The sequence below is a fragment of the Streptopelia decaocto genome (genome assembly GCF_964273445.1).
Source record: "Streptopelia decaocto genome assembly, chromosome: 10".
In the NCBI taxonomy this organism is placed as follows: domain Eukaryota; kingdom Metazoa; phylum Chordata; class Aves; order Columbiformes; family Columbidae; genus Streptopelia; species Streptopelia decaocto.
In genome coordinates this window covers 3438016-3461533 of record NC_138665.1, presented here as the reverse complement: position 1 = coordinate 3461533, position 23518 = coordinate 3438016, and the positions used below count along the sequence as shown (strand labels likewise).

The 23518-nt window shown below is 39.5% G+C and overlaps 1 protein-coding gene across 3 annotated transcripts in view; it reads left to right on the top strand.

Annotated features, from left to right (window-relative positions):
• The window catches only part of ATRX (ATRX chromatin remodeler), an 87319-nt gene that overhangs the window by 57799 nt on the left and 6002 nt on the right, over nucleotides 1–23518 (top strand). For all 3 annotated transcript variants that reach the window (XM_082061880.1, XM_082061879.1, XM_082061881.1), the window contains 12 exons: nucleotides 312–449; nucleotides 1365–1540; nucleotides 2989–3106; nucleotides 5812–5942; nucleotides 6238–6326; nucleotides 6496–6668; nucleotides 11099–11252; nucleotides 11549–11652; nucleotides 12114–12222; nucleotides 13258–13435; nucleotides 14807–15001; nucleotides 22687–22836. In XM_082061880.1, the coding sequence (XP_081918006.1) occupies nucleotides 312–449; nucleotides 1365–1540; nucleotides 2989–3106; nucleotides 5812–5942; nucleotides 6238–6326; nucleotides 6496–6668; nucleotides 11099–11252; nucleotides 11549–11652; nucleotides 12114–12222; nucleotides 13258–13435; nucleotides 14807–15001; nucleotides 22687–22836 (1715 nt within the window). The remainder of the gene's footprint in view (nucleotides 1–311; nucleotides 450–1364; nucleotides 1541–2988; nucleotides 3107–5811; nucleotides 5943–6237; nucleotides 6327–6495; nucleotides 6669–11098; nucleotides 11253–11548; nucleotides 11653–12113; nucleotides 12223–13257; nucleotides 13436–14806; nucleotides 15002–22686; nucleotides 22837–23518) is intronic.

Below are 23518 nucleotides of genomic sequence, written 5' to 3'. Positions count from 1 at the left end.
TAAGTTTTAGAGGAACATAGTGCAAAGCTGTAGCTAGTCCTTCCTGTGAAGACTTTACAAGCAACAGCCTGTAGTTCACCAGGATGGCTACTGTGAGTGTTTGTGCAAAGGCTGGGTGAGAGCCTTAATGGCACTAAAAGAAACCACTGCAAAACACACACATGCACATAAGTTTAAAAACAAACACACAAACCAAAATAAAACCCCCAGAAACTTAATAATATTAGTAGAACAAATTTTGGATTCCTAAGGCCGCCAGTTTCTTTGTGGTCATAAAAGATGGAACAGATTTAATGTTATTTTCTTTCCAGGCCCCGACTTTGTTGTTTGTGATGAAGGGCACATACTGAAGAATGAAGCATCTGCTGTTTCTAAGGCAATGAATTCTATTCGATCTAGGAGAAGAATAATCCTTACAGGAACACCACTGCAAAATAATCTTATAGAATGTGAGTAGTTCTCTGGTTTAAGGAGTGTCTGTTTCCTTGACTATACTTTTGCCTTTCAGCAATATATAGATAGATGTCGTTTGGTTAGAAGAAATTAATTTGATACAGTGAAGCTGTTGGCTAGGTTTTAGTATCTAAATAAAGCCTAACAATTTGTTTTGGCATTTAAATCATCTTAAGATGTGGCTCCATGATGATTTAAGCCAAATTGAAATGAAGGTCTTGGGAATCTGGTCTCTCCTCTGTCCTTTCCCTCAGCGTGGCCTTAGGTATATCCAGTTCCTCAGGGAACCTGCGTGAGGAGTATCAGAAGGTGAGCAATGCAGAACTGAACAGCTTTCTGATGGCTTAGTTCCTTGCTCTGCCCGACCAAAGAATTGGAGGAGCCTCAGCACGTCAGAGCAAAGGGAGAGAATGTTCAGAGGGGAGATGGGTGGCCCAGTTCTTCCAGCAGCACCGTTTTAAATTGTTTTAAACCATTGTAGAGCAGAGTTCTTACTAAACAGTGATTTATCTTACTACCTTGGGAATTTATACCTTTTATAGTTTGTAACATTTGCTCCTGTTTATTAATACACTGTAATGTTTGTTCCTATGATTAATATGCTTTTGACTATACTAAAAAAAAAAGGAAAATATTTTATGATTGCTTTGGTGTAACAGCAGCTTTCAAATGTTGTGTAACAAACATGATGAGGTAGTTCAAAATCTGACATTAAATTAAGAAGTTAGCTCTCTGCCTAGAGTGTGTGTCAATTTAAGATGCCCTTTCTGGAAAATATTTGGGTTGTTTGGTTTTTTTTTTGTTAACATACAGCTCTTAGTTTAGATAAGACACATTTATTTTCTGTTAGAATTAATCCTAGTACTGTACTTGACATTTTGAACAACTTAAGTCTGATCTTTTTGTCCTAGATCACTGCATGGTTAACTTTATTAAGGAGAATTTGCTGGGTTCAATTAAGGAATTCCGAAATCGATTTATAAATCCAATTCAGAACGGTCAGTGTGCAGACTCCACTCCAGCAGATGTCAGAGTCATGAAGAAGCGTGCACATATTCTCTATGAGATGTTGGCTGGATGTGTGCAGGTAAGAAGAGTTTTACTGTAACTAATTACTTGAATTAGCTGCAGGAGGGGCAGCAGTTATTTTATCTCATTCTGATAAAAGCTCTCAAAGGTGAGTAAAGTTGCTGTTTGAGAGCTCTGTTGAATCCAGCTATTACTTTTGACTTAAATATTTTCAATATTTAGTAGATCTCTGCATTATTTATTGCTACTAGAAAATCTTACAAAAATTTTGTAGCTTTTATCCAAATATCAGTGTATCCTGAGCAGGATATATATGTATATGAGAGCATACAGCTGTTTTCCTGCTAGGAGACTAGAAGATTATATAACAGAGGAGGATATCAGTTGCTTTGAAATATTCTCCTTTAATTCCATAGACACATTTAAATAATGTGCATTTTAAAACTCAACTGCCTTAAAAACTGCACAGAAAACTGGTGATCCGTAGTTTGTCACTTGGTTCCGAATTCCTATTTATTCTGATCTGTGAGAATTAGAACAATGAGGAAGAGAAGGGAGGTTAATCAGGTCCAGAAGGGTGAAGAACTTCTTACCTTAAAGACGTTAGCTGAAAACGACAAACCAGAACTGCATAGATGGTGCAGGAACACAGAAAAGACAGAACAAGAGGAGGAACATAAATAGCAAGTAAATCTCAGATGCTGGGCATCCCGTGTTTGTGCAGCATTGGACGGAGCCCAGGTGGATTTTTTCACGCAGAGCAGAGCCCGTCTGTAGAGAGCAGCTCTCCCTTTTGGGCATTTGAGCTACTCTGTGATTTTCTTTGAAGAAAGCAAGTGTGCAGCAAGCTGGCTGAGCTGTCCTGCAGGCAGGGACGTGGTGCAGCCCGGCGCAGGCAGGTTGGCTCTGATGGAGGTCATGTACCTCCCGAGCCTGCAGCGCTCTCTCGCTCAGGATCGATACACCAGTCTCCGTTTGGGTGAAGGGGGAGGTGGAGAGAAGCAGACTAGTGGAAGAGGAGAAAAAATGAAAACACAAGTACATTTCGCATTGCCCCAAGCAAGTATTCAAAAACTACGTACTGTGAAACAGTGAATGATTAACCTGAGTGTGAGTTAATCAGTGATACAAACATTGATATTAGCTGCTGGACTTAGAGACGCTTTCACAAAAAAAAAAGTTTAGTATTTTTTTTTAAAACCCACAAAAGTAGTTACCAGAGCAGCTACTGAAGTTGCAGGCAACTTTGGAAGGACTTGGAACTGGGACATGGGCTTAACAAGTCATATTTTGACTAGAGAACTGAATTCACTAGGTAAGACGGGCTTCTGCAGACTGTAACTGGATTGTCTTTAGTGGGCTGTTTTCTTCTCTTTGTGGTTGGAAAGCGACTGAATCATTGTATTTTACGCATGATGCTTTGTCGTTTAAGATGCCAGAAGTTCTTAAGCTCTCAGTAGTAATTTTCATGTTTATATGACTAAAGTACTGTTTGTAAAATTACAGAGGAAAGATTATACAGCATTAACAAAGTTCCTACCACCAAAATACGAGTATGTTCTAGAAGTTCGAATGACACCTATACAGTGCAAACTCTATCAGTACTACTTGGATCATTTGACAGGTATGTGCCTACAGTTCCCTGAGGTAACAAGATTAATGGTCATTTAATAAGGGGTGTTTTGCTGTAGCTGGTAGGTAGGAGATTTTTTTTTTATATGTATTATTGACTCTACAGATTAATTTTGCTGCTTCCTGTAAAATTTAACTCAGCTCTGAAATTTGAATTATAGCAAACCATTTGGTTGCACATCAAAAAAAAGAAATTGAGGAATAATAATATTTGCATCTCTTAACAGTAGTCCACTTTCAGGTTTTCATTCATCTCTCTTTTTTCTAAACATGAAACATAATTGATTTAGTGTCTTGCTCTTGACTTGAGTAAGGCATTTGACACAGTCTCCCAGAGCATCCTCACAGCTAAACTGAGGGAGTGCAGTCTGGATGAGCGGGTAGTGAGGTGGACTGCGAACTGGCTGAAGGGAAGAAGCCAGAGAGTCGTTGTCAATGGTGCGGAGTCCAGTTGGAGGCCTGTATCTAGTGCAGTGCCTCAGGGGTCAGTACTGGGACCGATATTATTCAATATATTCATCAATGATTTGGATGAGGGAGTAAAGTGCACTATCAGCAGGTTTGCTGATGACACGAAGCTGGGAGGAGTGGCTGACACACCAGAGGCTGTGCTGCCATCCAGAGACCTGGACAGGCTGGAGAGTTGGGCAGGGAAAAACTGAATGAAATAGAACAAGGGCAAGTGTAGAGTCTTTTATCTTGGCAGGAACAACCCCAGGTTCCAGTATAAGTTGGGGAATGACCTATTAGAGAGCAGCGTAGGGGAAAGGGACCTGGGGGTGCTGGTGGACAGCAGGATGACCATGAGCCAGCACTGTGCCAGGAAGGCCAGTGGTACCTGGGGTGGATTAGAAGGGGGTGGTCAGTAGGTCAGAGAGGTTCTCCTGCCCCTCTGCTCTGCCCTGGGGAGACCACACCTGGAATATTGTGTGCAGTTGTGGCCCCTCAGTTCCAGCAGGACAGGGAACTGCTGGAGAGAGTCCAGCGCAGCCACCAAGATGCTGAAGGGAGTGGAGCATCTCCCGTGTGAGGAAAGGCTGAGGAAGCTGGGGCTCTGGAGCTTGGAGGAGACTGAGGGGTGACCTCATTAACGTTTACAGATAGAGAAAGGGTGAGTATCAGGAGGATGGAGCCAGGCTCTTCTTGGTGACAACCAGTTTTAGGAGAAGGGGTAATGGGTTCAAACTGGAACACAAAAGGTTCCACTTAAATTTGAGAAGAAACTTGTTCCTGGTGAGGGTGGCAGAGCCTGGCCCAGGCTGCCCAGGGAGGTTGTGGAGTCTCCTTCTGTGCAGACATTCCAACCCGCCTGGACACCTTCCTGTGTAACCTCATCTGGGTGTTCCTGCTCTGGGGGGAATTGCACTGGATGAGCTTTCCAGGTCCCTTCAACCCCTGACATTCTGCAATTCTGCCTCTTTTAGAGGGGAGAAAGCTGCCTGTGCAAACCATGGCTCATGTCTTCAGAGCCAAGCTCTATGCTGGTTGCTGATGCCCACATTAATTCATGCATTACGTCTGTATTTCAAAAGAAGACACTCTGATTTTCATTAAATAGAGGAGTCTTGCTATTGAAGATAAATATAGAAGGGGGATCTGCAGATTTTCAAAATTATGTCTTTCTGTGCACTGTAACAGACATAAACTAAACTACACATCTTACATGTTATTTTACCAAATTTTTCCTTCATTGGTGAAAAAGATACATGTTTTCTTTCACTTCTGCAAAACAGGAGATGAAAAAGTCTGTAGAACTTGTTAACTTGAAACGTGTTAAGAGGAAATTTCTCTGTGGTGTTAGCTCAGGTTTAGGAAAGTTGAATCTAAGAATTTCTGATGTCCTTAAAATTCCATTTCCCAAACTGATGGGCGACACAAATGGGAAGATACCTGAAGCTATTGTATGATTAAAACATAGCAAGAACTTGCTTTATTAAAATATTTCTACTCAGTAGATGTTTACTGGGGTTATCTTATGTATTGAGCAAATATACTAAATAAGCTTCGTTCCTGTTGTGCCATAGACATTTGATGATTGTGATGCAATAAATACTATTTCCTTGCAGGTATACATTCCTTAAATTATGCATATAATAAATATGAAAAGCAATCTATTTCAGGAACCTAAAAATAATGTGCTGCTTAATGAGAAATTGAGACTACAAAAAAGAGATTTAATTCTCTTTGTGCTAATTTCTGCTTGGACATCGAAAAAATAGGCTGGGCTTTTTTTAGATTTTTTAGATTTTATCGTAACAGAATATTGCAGTGTTACAAGTCATTAAACAAAGGTAGCTCAAAATAGTAAGCCAAGCTTGTTCAAACCTAAATACCAACTTTTTTGTGTGTTTTCTACCTGGGGCTGCTTTTCAAGAGCTGTTTTTACAAAACCTAAATAAACATTACTGTCCTTTTAAGAGGATTTGGATTCATTCGATACTGGGTAGAAATGTGCTTTTATGCAAAAATGTAATCATGTTTCTCATTATCAAGAAAAAGGAAAATCTAATTTCGACAACTTTAACTAGGAAAAAAATGCCTGTGACTCAGTAATTTGACCTCTTTTACAAGAGACGTTACAAAATGATGTGCATCTGGAAAGAACACTCAGTACTTCACTGACGGGCGTTCAAAGGGGAACAGTATGTGGCAAACTTACTTCAAGGCTTCGTTCTAAAACCTGAACTTTATTGTCAGGTGTAGGTGGTGGCAATGAAGGTGGAAGAGGCAAAGCTGGAGCTAAACTATTCCAGGATTTCCAGATGTTGAGCAGAATCTGGACTCACCCATGGTGTTTGCAGCTGGACTATATTAGCAAAGAAAATAAGGTAAATTAGATATATCAAAATACTCTCCATTGAGAACTTTCCAGAGAAGCTTTGCCAAATGCTAGGTAAAGTTTCGTCAAGTTAATGGAAATCTTTGTTGCTGTGGGGTAATTTTGCTGCTGTTTTTGTCATATTTTTCTTTCTGGGTATGTTTTCATTCTTAAAACATTTTGCAAGGCCAACCCTTTGTAGAACTTACCATTGTTTAAACGAAGAATGAGCAAATGGCTAAAAGGTTTAATAACAGCTTCTAGATGAGCATGCCTAATAAAAGTTCTGTTTTTTCTCTTTTGAGGGCTACTTCGATGAAGACAGTATGGATGATTTCATAGCTTCAGATTCCGATGAAACTTCAATGAGCTTAAGTTCTGATGATTATGCAAAGTAATTTAGTTTTCATTTGTTGTTGTTTGTTGGATTTATTTCACTAATAGAACTTAAAGGAATTCCATAGAAGTGAATTTTTACTTTTTATTTTATATGTCTGTTAGTATATGTTCTCTAGCAGTAGAATTTTCAAAAAATAATGGGGTGTACAATGTTACCTTCATAGGAAAAAAAAATCCAAGGGGAAAAAAGCGAAGAAAGAGTGTAGCTCAAGTGGAAGTGGCAGCGATAACGATGTTGAAGTCATTAAAGTCTGGAACTCAAGATCTCGCGGAGGTGGAGAAGGAAATGCAGAAGAACTTGGAAACAACCCTCCATCTGTAGCAAAATCAGATGAAGGTGAGTATGCTATACAAGTCAATAAAATACAAGGCAGCTTCATTCTGCAAAAGGCAATTTGAGGGGGCTGTCAGGAATTCTGCTTTGTTGCTAAACAGCAAATTCCTTAATGCCATGAAATGCTTCTATATTTACAACTCCTGATATTTCTAATAATATACTCGTCCTGGAAAAACAAGGGGCATCAATTTAGAACAGAGGGCTCTTCTGACAGGGAGGCTGCATGGTTCATTTTTTTATTTCGTAAGTACAATACAAAGTCAGCAGAGGAACCGTGCTGCTTTTCATGTCTTTTTAAACATACTGGTGAAAGATTAATGGAGAGATGAATATGCACATCATTCATTGTTGCACCTCGAATTTGAAATGGATGTTGAGCAAGCAGATATAATGCAGCAGGAATTGGGACCCTTTTTAAAGATTATTATTCAAACTACATATAGCTGTACATGCCTGGATTTTCCTTTAGTAATCTAGCTTTTACCTTGTGTCTGTTTTCATAGAGCTAGTTTTCTAGTTGTATCATTTATTGTGTCTCTTAATCAATTTACCTAAATAAATGATTTTTTAGGGAAAGTTACAGTGAGAGTTTTCTTTTTTTGGTCCCCATCCTGATGACAAACATATTGCAAACGTGTAAGGGGAGGAGTGTGAGAGTGTGTGTGTAAAATACATACACATACAGATTAAATGTATTAAAATAATTACTTACAGTATAAGCAGGATGAGTTTCTGTCCCTAGATCACTTAAATGTTTACCTCTCTCATGCAGCCTTGTTCAATTTAATGTAGATACAGAATTGCTAAACAAAGGTGATGCTGCAAAATATGTTCTTTAAAATATTGTATGAAAGAAGGCTCCAATGTGAGTTCTGTCAAGATCAGTTCAGTCTTGCAACTGAAATTTACTGGTATGTCAGGATGGAATTTGTGGTGCATAGTCTGAAAATGTAAATGTTTTAAATTGCTCATGAGATAGAACACATCTATTAGGTAAATAAAAATTTCAATAGGTAAAAGCTTTCGTGTGAAAAAAAGTGTTATAAATCTAATTAATCAATTCTTATCACTCTACTGCAAAGGAGGTTAAATTGAAGATCACAGAAATATCGTAAAAGAAATTAAGTAATGTAAATCAAGATAACTGATGATTCTTGTCTGCCTTGCTCGTTCTGGTTATAATGCTTAATATAGGCTGTCACCAGGTTGAATTCTCAATGACCAGTGGGAGTGGTGTTAAAGATTGGCATGTTACACAGAATCCCAGAATGTCAGGGACTGGAAGGGACCTGGAAAGCTCATCCAGTGCAATCCCCCCATGGAGCAGGAACACCCAGATGAGGTTACACAGGAAGGTGTCCAGGCGGGTTGGAATGTCTGCAGAGAAGGAGACTCCACAACCTCCCTGGGCAGCCTGTTCCACTGTTCTGTCACCCTCACTGAGAAGAAGTTTCTTCTCAAATTTAAGTGGAACCTCCTGTGTTCCACTTTGCACCTGTTGCCCCTTGTCCTATCATTGGTTGTCACCGAGAAGAGCCTGGCTCCATCCTCCTGACGCTCCCCCTTTATATATCTGTAAACATTAATGAGGTCACCCCTCAGTCTCCTCCAACCTGAAGGGCCCCAGCTTCCTCAGCCTTTCCTCACATGGGAGATGCTCACCAGGGCAGAGAAGAGGGGCGGGAGAACCTCTCTGACCTACTGACCACCCCCTTCTAATCCATCCCAGGTACCATTGGCCTTCCTGGCCACAAGGACACAATGCTAGCTCATGCTCATCCTGCTGTCCACCAGGACCCCCAGGTCCCTTTCCCCTACGCTGCTCTCTAACAGGTCATTCCCCAACGTATACTGGAACCTGGCATTGTTCCTACCCAGATACAAGACTCTACACTTGCCCTTGTTCTATTTCATTCAATTTTTCCCTGCCCAGCTCTCCAGCCTCTCCAGGTCTCTGGATGGCAGCACAGCCTTCTGGCGTGTCAGCCACTCCTCCCAGCTTGGTGTCATCAGCAAACCTGCTGATAGTGCACTCTATTCCCTCCTCCAAATCACTGATGAATATATTGAATAATATAGGTCCCAGTACTGACCCCTGAGGCACTGCACTAGATACAGGCCTCCAACTGGACTCCGCCCCACTGAGCACAACTCTCTGGCTTCTTCCCTTCAGCCACTTTGCAGTCCACCTCACTACCCGGTCATCCAGACTGCACTCCCTCAGTTTAGCTGTGAGGATGCTGTGGGAGACTGTGCCAAATGCCTTACTCAAGTCAAGGTAGATCACGTCCACCGCTCTGCCATCATCCATCCATCTTGTTCTGTCCTCATAAAAGTCAATGAGGTTGGTCAAGCATGACTTGCTCTTGGTAAAGCCATGTTGACTGCCACTAATGGCTCTCTTATCGCTGATAAGCCGTGAGATGGCACCAAGGAGAAGTCGTTCCACCAGTTTCCCAGGGATGGAGGTGAGGCTGACCAGTCTATAGTTACTTGGGTCCACCTTCTTGCCCTTTTTCAAGACTGCAGTGACATTTGCTTTCCTCCAGTCCTCAGGCACCTCTCCCATTTCCCAAGACTTAGCAAAGAAGTTGGAGGGCGGTCCAGCAATGACCTCAGCCAGCTCCCTCAGCACCCGCGGGTGCATCCCATCCGGACCCATGGATTTATGGATGTCCAGATTGCCTAACTGCTCCCTAACCCAGTCCTCATCAACGCAGGCAACTCCTCCATTGTCCTGCCTTCCTCTGGCGCCTCAGCGGTACGGGGCTCCCCAGGACAGCCCCCGGCAGAGCAGACAGAGACAAAGAAGGCGTTCAGTAACTCTGCTTTCTCTGTATCTTGTCACCAGGGCACCTACCTCGTTCATCAGTGGGCCCACATTGCCTCTGGTGTTAGTTTTCTCTGCCACGTATTGGAAAAAGCTCTTCCTGTTGTCCTTGACCCTTCTCGCCAGCCCTCTGACAACAGCTTTATATTCTCCCCAAGTGGCCAGCCCCTCCTTCCATGATCTAGAAACTCTCCTCTTCCACTTGAGCACACCCAGCAGTTCCCTGTTTAACCACGCAGGTCTCCTGGCTCCCTTCCTTGACTTCCTACGTGTCGGGATGCTCTGATGTTGTGCCCGGTAGAAACAGTCCCTGAACACTGACCAACTATCTTGGGCCCCTTGACCTTCAAGCAGCCTTGCCCATGGGATTTCCCCCAGCAATTGCCTGAAAAGGCCAGAGATTGCTCTGCTGAAATCCAGAGTTGCAATTCTGCTTGCTATCCTGCTCCTGCCACATGAGATCCTGAACTCCACCATCTCATGGTCGCTGCAACCAAGGCAGCCCTCGACCTTTACTGCTTCAACCAGACCCTCCTCATTAGTGAGGATGAGGTCCAGCAGTGCACCTCTTCTGGTCTAGCTCTTGCATCTGACACTTCTGAGTGGGTGTTTCAGACCCCAGCAGACTTGTTTTACAAGGAGGATAGTTATTTTGGTGTATTTTTACAATGAGAAACTGAATTTTGTATTTCTTTCTGATACTTCTATATTTTTAAGGGGTTAAGTCAAATTAACAAAATTAACTGTATTTTTAAGAGCTTAAGTCAAATTAACAGAATAACAGAATCTATTTATAAGACAGTAATATGTTAAACATAGGATTGTACCCATGTATGTATTTTACAGGTTTTAGTGTAGTAGTATGTTAGCAGATGAGCAGATAAACACTTCCTTAAGGAACTTTGCAAAAGGTAGAATATGATAGCGGAATTTGTTTGGGTTTTTTCCTCTATTGGGAATTAATACAAAAGGTGGAGGCGAGTTTTGGTTTGGTTTTGTGTTTTTTTTTCTTATATGCTTGTGTTGTCTTCTAAATTAGCTTTTGGAAAAAAGATCCTAAATCTGAGCCTAACAGAAGAGGAAATGTTTTACAGATTGCATCTTAAACACCTGCATTATTGTAACATTCGGAAACATTCTTCCAGCGAGTTCATCCTCATAGATGGACTAGGTAGCCCAAAAGACCACTCTTTCTCTTGGTCCAGCAATTTGAGATGTTTGTTTGAGATGCAAAATAATTTGCTTTATGGAAAGCTGCTTTTTAATGGCTGTAATATTTGTGGATGAGTTTTCAAAGCTGTTGGTAAATATCCTTAGGGAAGAGATGGAGGTGGTAGGCTATTTGGCAGGGTATTTGGCCAAATATCCTGCAACACGAAAAGGGGTTATCTGACCCTTATTGATTACCTGTGCTATTGATAACTGCTAATCTGGTAATTGTTAATAATGCAAACACTATTTTTTCTGTGCCATATTTAACTCTTTTCATATGAGCTAAGCCTAATAATGAAGAAACAATTCTGTGGTTCAGGTGTTTCAAAGCATTTAAATGGAAACCATGCTTTTATCTTCTAAATTTTTTTTACTTTGATTTTTCTAGGCAAAGCTACATCATCTTCCAATCCTGGTAGCCCAGCACCGGATTGGTACAAAGATTTTGTCACTGATGCAGATGCTGAAGTGTTGGAACATTCTGGGAAAATGGTGCTTCTCTTTGAGATTCTTCGAATGGCGGAGGAGATTGGAGACAAAGTGTAAGTCGGTTCTAGAAATATTTTTAATGACGTCTTAAATATGTTAGCAGGATAGTGTTCTTTAGTCAGTCTTCATAATGCTGTAGCTCAGTTTCCTGAAGCAAGTGTGCATACTACCTTCATTTTTATCAGTTTTCCCATACACACACAAATTCCACCAGGGTCTTTCTCTGTGTCTGGAAAGGCCGCTTGTTTCCCAAGGTGGTATCGGAGTGAGGAGGGAAGAAAAATAAAGCAATAGAATAATAAAAATAACCTCCGAGGTGAATTCTGTGTTTCCCTGTTTCTGTTTTCAGCCTAGTGTTTAGCCAGTCCCTAATATCTCTGGATTTGATAGAAGATTTTCTGGAGTTGGCCAACAGGGAGAAAACTGACAAAGATAAGCCTCCTATTTATAAAGGTGAGTGCCACCTTTATAACAGTTGCAAAGTTAACGATTCTTTTACAAGGCTGTATTCAGTTGGAAGGGAATGGATTGGAAATAATAGCTTTCTTTAGAAGCATTGTGTGCTCTGCGCCGTTCCTGGAGTTGGCAGGATTGTTGGTCACCTCTGCAGGTGCTCTCTGGTCTGCCCTTGTGGACCGATTGCATTCTGTAGCATCTGTGCTTAATATAGCCAAAGCAGATTAAATGTTCATCACCAGCAGAAAGAAGGGAAGGCAAGCACCTATATCCTCCAAAAATGTTCTCAGTTTTGAATAACCTATAGTCTTCTTCCATTATTTTAAAATGTCAGAGAATAGTATATTTTATGTTCCCTATTTGTTCTTTTACTATTTAGAGAGTTGTGTATATCCAGTATTATCAGTCTGGTTACTTATGCAATGAGCGTTTTCCTAATTTGACTGTTACATTTATAGGTGAAGGAAAGTGGTTCAGAAACATTGATTATTATCGCTTAGATGGTTCAACTACAGCTCAGTCAAGAAAGAAATGGGCTGAAGAATTTAATGATGAAACTAATGTGAGGTGAGATCTCTGCTGATATATATGCTCTGTTTTCCCCCTTCGCTTTCTTTTGTTCCCTATTTCTGTGTTACTTATATTAGCTTAATGACTTCTTAAGACTTCACAAATAATCATCACATTGTTGTCAGGTGCAGAACTTGCACAAAAAATATGCACCACCACCAAGAGGCTTCTGTGTTCCTGATCAATACCTGTTCAGTGTTTCCTTGCTGGTTTTGTGCTTCTTTAGGTTGTAAACAATTTGGATCAGAGACGGGCTTTTTATTAACATTATTTAGAAGGACATAAAGATGTAGGAAGGTCAGAGCCCCGTGGGGTCTGGCCAGGAGACAGCAGTGGCTTGGCCATCCAGAAGCACATTGAGTTGGGACTCTCAGGTCTAATTTGTTCAGGTGGTTAGATACAAACTTGTAGAGGTTTAAGGAAGTTAAGGCGCTTCGCCTTACAAGATTTGTTTAAAAATTAAATATGCAGTTATGTTGCAGTCATTTATAACGTACAGAAAATTTATTTTAAAAAGTTAAATGAAACAAAATAAACTAATTCAATGTTACTACTCTGAAATAGTTTATTCTGTCAAGTATCTGTCAAGAGCTCATTTTAAGCTGAACCTGAGATAGTATTCAAAAAAGCAGATACATCAAAGAAACTCTGTCATTCTAGAGTTATTCTGGAGGTTTTTTCTAGCCAGGAAACAGTTTCATTAGCATGGGATATGCCTGTTTAAAATTACAGTTTAACTGGATATAACTAATTTCATTAGAGTTGGAAAAGGCAAAACCAAAAAGTTTTTCTTGCCCACCAGTTTTTGTTGACAGTTGATGTACAGGAGGCCCTGACCTGTATTTCTGGGAGTGTATGTTTTGCTAAAAGTGTTGTCCTTGTAAATTCTGCGTCTGTCTTGTGCTTAATATGGTATTTTAATTAAGTTTTTGAGTTATTTTAGTGTGTGAACAGCTCCATAGTAACACAGCAACATGGGAACAGTAGTAGTTTTCCAAAATATTAAAATTTTGTAACTTTTCTCTGTTCCAGAGGCCGCCTGTTTATTATATCCACTAAAGCAGGTTCCCTCGGAATTAATCTCGTGGCTGCTAACAGGGTCATCATCTTTGATGCTTCTTGGAACCCATCGTATGACATCCAGAGCATTTTCAGGGTTTACCGCTTTGGGCAGAACAAAGCTGTGTTTGTGTACAGGTTCTTGGCTCAGGTAGGTTTCCATCTGATATTTTTATGATATTCTGGTCCTGCAAACAAATTTGTAAACTCTGTCTATTTGGCCTGTAACTCTTTTGCCTTGCGTTGAGGTCTGTAGTGGTCTGCACTGATCCAGGTGTCTCCCAGCATTATTTGGCCACTGAAGAAGCTCTTGAAGGAAAGATTGGTAAAATAAATAACACCTGAAATCTTTTCCTGCTAAACCCACTTCGTCGGACACTTTGTGTAATGCAGATTTTGGAGTTCTAGCAGTGATTCACACATCCAGACTGGAAATATTGTTCTCAGCTTTTTTAATTTGCACACCACTAAGAATTCTTAATAGAAACGGCGGCATCAAGGGTGGCTGTCGTTAGGCAAGAGCCTTGCTCCGTGTCGCTGCCTTCTACAGCCCCTGACGGTCCAGCAGGAGTGAAAACACTGGGAGCTCAAGAATTTTTATAAAAAGGCGTCCAGTCGTGATTTGAAAACTTCTATCACACCCTATAGATATTAAAGATGTGTAATAATTCTGATGTATAATAATTCTTATGGTGGCGGCTCTCTGCTTTTTTTATGTATAATGCCATTATTTCTGTTAGGAAGTATCTTGCTTCGTTTTCTAGTTCTTCAGGTGTTACAGAGTATACTGAAGACCTTTTCCCAGTAACTACTTAGCTCTTGATCAAGTATTTTACTTGCCAACTTAAACAGATTGCTTTCTGTAACGTGTTACTGTCTGACATGGGTTTTTTCTTCAGGCTTCAGTCTATTTTTGTAGTTTTCTGTGTACACTTTCGAACCGTTGATATCCTTTTGAAATGATGATGTTCAGAACAGGCTGTGCTGTTCTCGGACTTCTCACAGTATTTTTTTCTTTTGAAGTAATTTTCCTTTTTTTTCATCAAGGATCTAATTTGTTTCATACACAGCTGTGATGAATTAGGCTTGACTGCTTCCCTTCCCCTCTCCTTCCACCCCAGTGATATGGTATCTGTTTTGCTTTTTACAGGCTGCTCAAAGCATCAAAATAAGGTACATGCTGTGGAAATTGCTGTTTTTTTGGTCATAGGCCTACTTAGGGGAATGGAAGCAAAAACTTAGGTCTTCAAAACACTACTCAATATACATTTCTGTCTAGTCAACAGCTAGATGACATCTGCCACACCCTCAATTCATATTATTTTGCTTCCAGGAGGTTTTGTTTTCTTTTTTCCTCAGCAAACAAAGTGTTTTTTTCAGGTAACTGTAGATACAGAGTCAAAGAAAGGAGGAAAACAGAGCACTGTTATGTTGTTATTCTAGCTGTTTTATATCTGTTATTTTTTCCTATATGACAAGAAGGTCCAGCAGTTGCATGAAAGTGATTTTCTTTGTTTTTTAGGGAACGATGGAAGATAAGATCTATGATCGTCAGGTAACAAAGCAATCGTTGTCCTTCCGGGTTGTTGACCAACAGCAAGTTGAACGTCATTTTACAATGAATGAACTGACAGAGCTGTACACTTTCGAGCCAGATTTGCTGGATGACCCTAATTCAGAAAAGAAAAAGAAGAGAGATACACCAATGTTGCCAAAAGTAAGTTGATGCGCATCACTAGTACATCTGTTTAAGGACATGGGGTATTTGATTTTGGAAGGAGAACAGTGCTGTGTTTTCACTTTAGAGTGGTGGTTTTTACTTTGAATGGAGGTGAATAGCAGGTGACACAATGAAATATGTAATATGATGCATGGTACAGTGAGCGAGATAATGAGTTTCCCTTCAATGTAATTGGCAGTATGTGAAAAAGATCTTCAGTTAAAACCCAAAAATTTTAAACCAGAACATACAAAAAGCTTTTTCACACAATTTGAAAGAGTAGACGTTTTACTGTAGGAAAACATGGAAGCCAAGATTCAGCTGAACATCTGAGTGGATGCTGGTGATACTTTAATTTGTGATAATGAATCTGTGAGGTGATACTGTATGTCAAGGTCTATTTTTACCTTCCTAGGTAACACTTCTGAGGAGTCTGTGCTCTCCTTTGCCAGGCCTTTTTGGTCTTTTAGTTCCTGTTTAACTCTTTGTGTAGGGACCTTTAATAGATCTGGTGGAGATGGGGGATAAGTTGCACTTGTGTAGTGCTTAAATGAGGAAAATTGGACAAGCTAAGATTTTGTAATCTCTGTGTAGCCAGTACTAGCAGACCAGTGACCTTTTTGTAGACATGTACACAACTTAGTGAGAACTGATACTCTGTACTCTGAGAGAATATGAAGTAGTGGTGTGAGACCTTTATCTAACTTGGTGCTAAATTAACTCTTAAGATCACAATGATTTATTTTCACTGAGGCCTCCCTAAATCTATTTGTAATGGATGTGGGATATGTAGTAGTGGTTCACTGTCACTGCTCTACGTAGTAGTGGTTTAGTATCCTATGTGATACTTAGGGAACTGAAATATTTACTAACTGAATTATAAAAAATATCACTTTTACAGTCAGGCAGGTGTAAACTTCAGGGGAAAAAATAACTGGTTCGGTTATTTTATTCTTTTTTTAACCAAGTCAGTTTATTTTTAAGATTAAGCTAATTTTTTTTTACTTTGTCTAATTTATATTCTTTGTGGATGTGGTCTGCTAAAGACTAATTCATCATTAAGCTGTTGTGCAATTATCTTTGCTTCTTACCAGGTGAATAGCTAGTGGACAGTAACGTGTAAATGTGCGGACCAAAGTTGGTTGACTGGTTCAATTTCTGAGTTACTCATGTGTTTAGGTCATTATACAGTGTCTGGGTGTCCGAGGGAAGTTTTCCAGTTTGTAAATCTATTCATTTCCAATGAAAAATGGTATGTTTTCAATTCTAGACTATCGGTAGACCACTATAATATAATAAACTGTGTTCAAGCATCGCATTGGCATTGTTAGTAGTTCTCTGAAATGTTGTGTGCAGCAGTCTATCAGACCACCTACGGTGTGGGTGCAGCTGCCGAGGGGATTTGGGACGTGTCCGCCCAATAACTGTTAGTCACTGTTACATGCACTTTAAAACCCTTGAAAACAAACTTTAATGACTGTATCTAAGCTCTTTTTACTGCGTTGTTTCTCACTGTAAGCAGCAAATTGCAAATAACTGAAAATTTTATTCTACCTTTTTACTATGTTGTACATTTTCATTTTGGCAAATTCATTTTTTTACCTCCTAAAATGTCTTCCTTTAGGTTGTAATTAATAGTACTTATTTTATCTTTTTTACGTTCTTCATTACTTTGTGCCATATACATTATGCTTGTACAAGCTCACAGCTAATGCGTCACCATTTCCTGCTGCTGCTTATTTTTAAGGAAATAAAAATAGGTTGCAAAGCTATGAAACAACTGAGTATCTTTACTCACAGCATTGCTCAATCCAATGCAATTATTATATTTTGAAAGTTACTTGTTCTCTTTTACTATAATAATGAATGAAGCATAATGTAAAGGAGAAAGTTTATAATCTCCAAACTTACTTTCTAATTCAATTTTAAATACTAAGTTCCATATTAATTCCCTTCCAACCATCAGTGTAAGGCTTGTATAATGTAAGTTGAATATAAGCTTTTAACCAAGTCCCTGGCTGTAAATAGAGAAATTCTGGAATTCTCTTTGTTCATGGCTGTAGCAAATGATATTGAATGGAATTTTGTCCTTTTAAAGATGCGCATCTTGGTACATACTCTGTGCAAATTTGGTTGAAGAGGCTACAGAGGCAGATTCATCTTATCTTAGCATTTTTTGTATTTCTTTGTTGAAAGCAGGGAGGGCTTTGCATTGCTGGTGGCCCCCCAGGACGTGGGAAGCTGCCACTAACCCCCAAATATTCTTTCCCGTTCTTTGTCCCCCTAAATTACTCTTGGTAGCGAGGAGGAACGGTGCTGGATGCTGAGAGCTGCAGGCGTGACGTGTTGTAGGAAGCACCTAACTCCAAATGCCTATTTTTGGCTGGTTGCTGGTGGTTGGTGTTTTCACGCATTGTTGGTGTAGTTGTGGTGAAAACATCTTCAAAGTGTTAGAGGGGGTGAAAGTGTTTCTGGGAGTATTAATAAAAAATGAGTAGCTGTCATCATGATCCCACTTGTTTTGTAATGATTTTTCACTGCATTTGTCTTCCCTGGGAAGCTCAGCTGATTGGGATCTTTTGTTTTCATTTTATCCACAATTAGGTTCTTGCTTTGCACACAAAACTGAACTTAGTCCAGTAGCTGTAGTGACTCCTTCCTCAATTCCTGTGAACTGCTTAATTGAATTGTGGCTCATGCCTTTTGTATAATATCGTAAGTTTAACTTTTAAGTTTTATTTCTGATTCGGTCTTTTTTTTGGTCTAGTCAGTTCTCTAAAATCCTACATGAACCATCACAAGGAAGTATCAGCCATAGGAAATACTGCAATGGATGCGATTCTCTAAATTGTGCAGGGTTATTCATTCAGAAAGTTGATTATTCCTTATTTCAGTGTAATTTTAGTAGAGGTGCATGATTCAGCTTTATAATTATGAAACTCTAAAAAGATTATATTAATTTAACAACACACTCATAGCACTTGTTGAAAAAAGTTTACTAACAAGACTATTGATTTGCTTTGGAAAAGATTTTATTGTAGCATGGATGAACTAGACAGCACTTGGTGAATAACATTTTCTTTAAGATCATGTTGCATTGATCTTCTGATGCTTTGTTCCTGGTAAATTCAGCAAACCCAACCTGATCTCTGCAGCTCTTAGCTGGAAACAAAGGCCCAGCAAACTTTACCTGTATGACTCTTCCATCATTGAGCTGTCTCCCCCTTGCCCACAAAGACTGAGCTGTTCCTGTATAATTACCAGTGAAGCAAAATGGGCATTTAGGCTAAAAGAAGGCTTTAGTTCTGCCTGTTACAGGTATAATTGTCTCTCTTTGTCTTCAGGCCTCTTTTACATCTTCAAAGCATAGCCTGTTGAACAATGATACCGCTGTGTGATTTTACTGTTGTGCAGACAGTAAGGTAAGGGATTACCACTGTAATCCTTAGAATTGGTGTGAAATGCACAGTAAAACCACGTAAAGAGACGACTAAAAGTGTCAAGTGGAGATACAGCTGAGCTCTGAAAGAACAGATTCCTCAAACAAAGATGTTTGAAAATACAGATTGAAGCACCGACCCCTTCCAAGCCTCCTTTTTAGAGGGAATTCTGAATAGGAATTAGGTGAAAGATGGGAATGATGTTTTCCGTCTTTTTTCCAACCGTCTAAGCGTGAATGTGGGTGACCCTGGCGGGATTATAGGTCTTCTGCTGGATGTCTGCTAAGTCAGAAAGAGAACTTGGTGACTTTGGTGACACCCCCAGCAGTTGGGTTCTTGAGGTGTCTGTATGTTCAGAGCTGAGCACTTGGCTTCTTCTTGCAACCCCAAGTTTTAACACACCCTTCAAGTTCTTTGATGTAAGAAAAAAAAAGGGGGGGGCTTAATTCTTTTGCTTTTAATGGGTTAGGATAATTCCTTCTATATTGTTCTAAAAGTCAGAGGTAAAGCTGTTACATGAGTGAAGAAACAAATACGACTTGATTTTTTAAAATATATCTTGAGAACTTTGTTTTTGCAATAATCCAGCTTGCAGTCAAAGGCCAGTTTTCTTGGAAAATGTTGTTAAGTGGCGAGAAGATGCTGAATGTTGCCCTTTTCTATAAAAAGTCACACGGCAAATATGCAGTATGTCGTTTTCCTGGAAACTTATCAAGGTTTCAGGTTTAGCAGCAGTTTTCTGCCCTTCTGGTTGCCGAGGACCAGGGCGTAGGGTTCTCAGGGGAAAATACAGATTGCATTTGAACCGTAACTTCACAGCACCATTCCTCGGCCCTTACCCCGCTGCAGCAGCTTCTGCAGCTCGGACAATGCAGATACTTGGTTTTAGCAGGATATTTTCATTATGAACGTTGTTCGTGTTAATTATTAAATTAGTCTTCACTCCCACTGTTTGATTTCATTCATCCGCCATGCCTGCAGAGTTGAAAAAAACGCTTTCCAAATTCAGTCCAAAAAAGGTGTGACAGGTATCTTAAGACTGAGTAATCAGTCAAATTTGCTATATTTAAGTATAGAAATAATTACTGTATATAGGCCTATAGTTTTATGCAAATGTAGTGACTTATTATCTAACGCAGACTAAAGGCATAAAGAGGTTTTGCTGTTATTTCTATAGAGAAGCAATTCAAAAGGAAAAGCTGCTGTAAAGTGAGACAATTGTCTTTAATGTGTCATATTTTGGGTGTTACATTTTCTTTGCTCTGAATTTAACAGTGCATCTGGAGTATTTTTTTTAAATCAATGTGATTTATGGCTGGACTATTGTTGGGATTTTTTTTAAGTAGGTTCTCACAGACTTTTACACTCATCTCCCAAAGGATTCTGTACTGGGCTGGACTTGAGCAATATGCAGCTAATGGGAAAAAGTGTTTTCACCACTAACACTGATAGCAGGACTGGGTGATAAGTGCACAACTCGTGCCTTTCCTCCGCCAGCGTGACCCGTGTTTCAGAGCAGTAGATACGAGATAGAAGCGGCACAAAGACAAAAGGGGGACAGTGCGTGTCCCTCGGGACAGGCACTATCGCCCCGCCCCGTTCCTCAGGTTCAGTGGATTAGAGTCACAGTCACATTTTCGTGTGAAATGAAAACTTGGCTCAGTTGAGGTCATGTAATGCAGATTGGAAAAGCAGATTAAAATCATACTTCAGACTCAGTGGGATATAGTATATCATTATTTTATACTAGCTCAGGACATAGCCAGGGCACGTGCTTTGCTTTACTTCTGTACTAGGGGACAATTTTGTGAATTTTGGAATCAGAATGATTTTCTGCTTATTTCAGTTTATTTTTATTTTTAACCTTGGCACTAAATGTTCAGTTGGTTGAGGAAAAGCTTATTTATGACTTAACAACAGAATTCACATTCCTTCGTGGAAGATTTCCTTTCTAATACACTTATCTTTCCATAGCATTTCATTTCCATCAGGATTTTTCAAAATCAAACCTTCTTTAAAACTCAGAACCTTTTTTCAGTATCTCTTAATTTTTTTCATTCATCTCCAGGATTTCATCTTAAAGCTTATCAACCAATTGATAATCGTTCTATCAAAAAGGCAAACAAATGAAAGGAATACTTATTCTGGTGATTTTTTTGTTTATAAGGTAATTTTGTTGTTGTCGTCGTTGTAAAATGTAATGAACTAAATGGCAGTACCTTCCATATCCCAGTTTTCAAGCTTCGTCATTAAAGTTAATGCAAAATAAAGTTTAGACAAAGAAAGGCAAACACACAGTTGGATGTAATTTAAACCACATTTTGAAGACTGTTGGCTAAGTGAGTGTGGATTATATTCCAGTATTGTTTTCAATAATAGTGTTGCCGTGGCAATTAATGTATATGCATGTCCAGGAGCCCTCCCCACACTGATGTATAGCTATGGTATGCTGAGAGCTCTTTAACTCTCTTAGCTTACTTTTGTAGTATCTTCTTGACTTCTTCACCCACTTCCTCTGGATGTTTTCATCATATCCTATTATTTCAGCCTTTTTCTCTGTCTGCCTTCTCTCCCAGCACCCCAAAAATACCATTATTTGTTCTTTGGACCCATTAGTTATGCAGATATTACACTGTTGAGGAGCTGGCCATGACAGGATTGATTCAAATTTAGGGAGAGCAAAAGGCAGAAAGATGAAACAAAGGCTGGCTTATAGAATTGGTAATTTAATTGGGTTTTAAACCACTGGTCAGGACTTCCACATGCAGTTCCCAGTGTTGTTGCCAAAACCTGTTTGCTTGTGGGTACAAGCCATTCTTTACAATTGGTGTTCTGTTGAGATGAGAAAATGTCAGGACAGTTGATATTGCTGTTGGTACAAATGCCCGCGCAACAAGGGTGTGATGTGGAGTGGCTCTGTAGGTGTTTGTGTAATTCTACCGCAAAAAGTATATTCAGTATATTCCCTGTACTTCTTTTCAGGACTGGTCTGAAAGTTCAATGAGATGGTTTTGTATTATGAGTCTTAGACTGAAGGCGGAGATAGATTGGAGCTTTCTTAATTTGGAAGGCTCATCAGTGCTACAAGAGCACTTAAAATATACACGTTCAATAATTATCTCCAAAACGGGACTCCTGCGGTGCAGCATGAGCACCTTCCAGTAGTCTTATAGAACCTATTTCTCTTCATCTTTTGCAGCATTACCTTTATTTTAACGTAAAGATGCATCTTTGAAAAACTGTGGAATACTGACTCAGTGAGAATGAGGACTGCAGAACCATTACTACCTACCTTAAATAGCAGCTCTTCACAGTCATTTTCTCTGTTTTTATATCATGTTTTAATTGAGATAATGATCTGTCATAATGTGTCGTCTGTAGTCCAGACAAGGGCAGTAGCGACTCAGTATTTTGGTTAGCAGCTTGTTTGTTTTTATTTTATCTGGGAGATACTCAATATGCTGGTAACTGCATTTTAAGAAGCACTTGTATAGTTTTTTGTATTAGAAATCTTAGACCGAATACTGAGCTTTGTTGGAGGTTTTTTTTGTATGTATATATAAATAAAAGGACAGATATATGTATGTAAAACGTTAGTATGTCTGCTTCACAACAGTTTGCCATTATAAAGCACATTGTAAATATTTCTGTTAACCTTAAATTAAGCATTAGGGGAATTGTGGAATATAGAGGTCTAAATTGCAACCTGCTGATCAAATCCGATTCATAGCAGTGGTTTGACCTTTCTTAATCCAGAGGGGTGGGGGGCTATTTATCTCAACATGTGTCTTAATAGTCCTAAGAAGGGAGCCTTTTCTGTTGAGTGCTGATGGACGGTTGATGGACCAAAGTACTACTTAGTGTTTTAAATCCAGCAGAGGTGCTCTTTTTGTATTATGGATTATTGATAGGTCCTCTCACGTGTCCAGCCTAAGCAAAGGAAAAACCATTGAGCACATTCCATTCTTTTTAGGTTCTTAAACCACATTTATTATTGTGGAATCTGAGTGCATTCCTGTGGTTCATTAAGTGATTGGACTGTCATCTCTGTAGCAGATTGTTAATCCATTACCCTCCCTCTGAGGAAAATTGTACTTTTGAATTATTGTTTTCATTTTGTTTTGCTGTGAAGTGCTCTGAGCTGCTCTTTGTGAAACTGGGTCAGAGTTAGACATGCACAGAGAGTCAATATCATAGAGCTACTGAGGGACCACTGATGTTATTGTCTTTGCATTCGAACAGGATACAGTTCTGGCAGAATTGCTTCAAATCAATAAAGAATATATAGTTGGATATCACGAACATGATTCACTCCTGGACCATAAGGAGGAAGAGGAACTCACTGAAGAAGAAAGGAAGGCAGCATGGGCAGAATATGAAGCAGAAAAGAAGGTAAAGCTATCTAATCACAGTTACATATATGAAAATAACCTTTCCAGATTTAAGTAACACTTGCCTTTTCAGTTTGTTTTAGGGAAATCAGTTTTCTAATAGGCTAAGTAATTGATACGTAAAGCCAATTTTGACATATGAAAAATGGAGATACCATGTCTCGTTTGATCTTCCGATGCTGGTCTTCTGTGTGTGTTTTCTGTGTTACTTTCATTTTAAAATTACTTTTCACACACACTTTTTTCCTATTTCATAATGAAACTCAACTGGTGTCCTGTGGGATACCTCTCTTTTACCGTTTGAGGGAAATTTCTGGCTCCATTCAAAGTATACACTTGATTTCAGCATTTTTTGCCATGATCCCACGAACATATGAGCATCTGTCAGAAAGGACCTAAAAGCTTGCTTTTGAAAAAATTATTCCCCATGTCTCATTTATTTGATATTTAAGCAGATGGTAGAATGAAGAAAATTGTAAATTGGCTACAGGTTTGGGATCTTTTTACTCTAAAAGGAATATGATAACTTGGTGTAACTGGAGTCTAATAGCAAAAAAATCCTGGAAAGGCGAAGTTTGGTATTCAGATCTGATCAGTAATCTGACAGTACGAAAAGTGGTTGTGTAAATTGCCACTGACCTTTTGGAGTGAACAAATGACAAAGGAAATGGAGTATTGGAGAA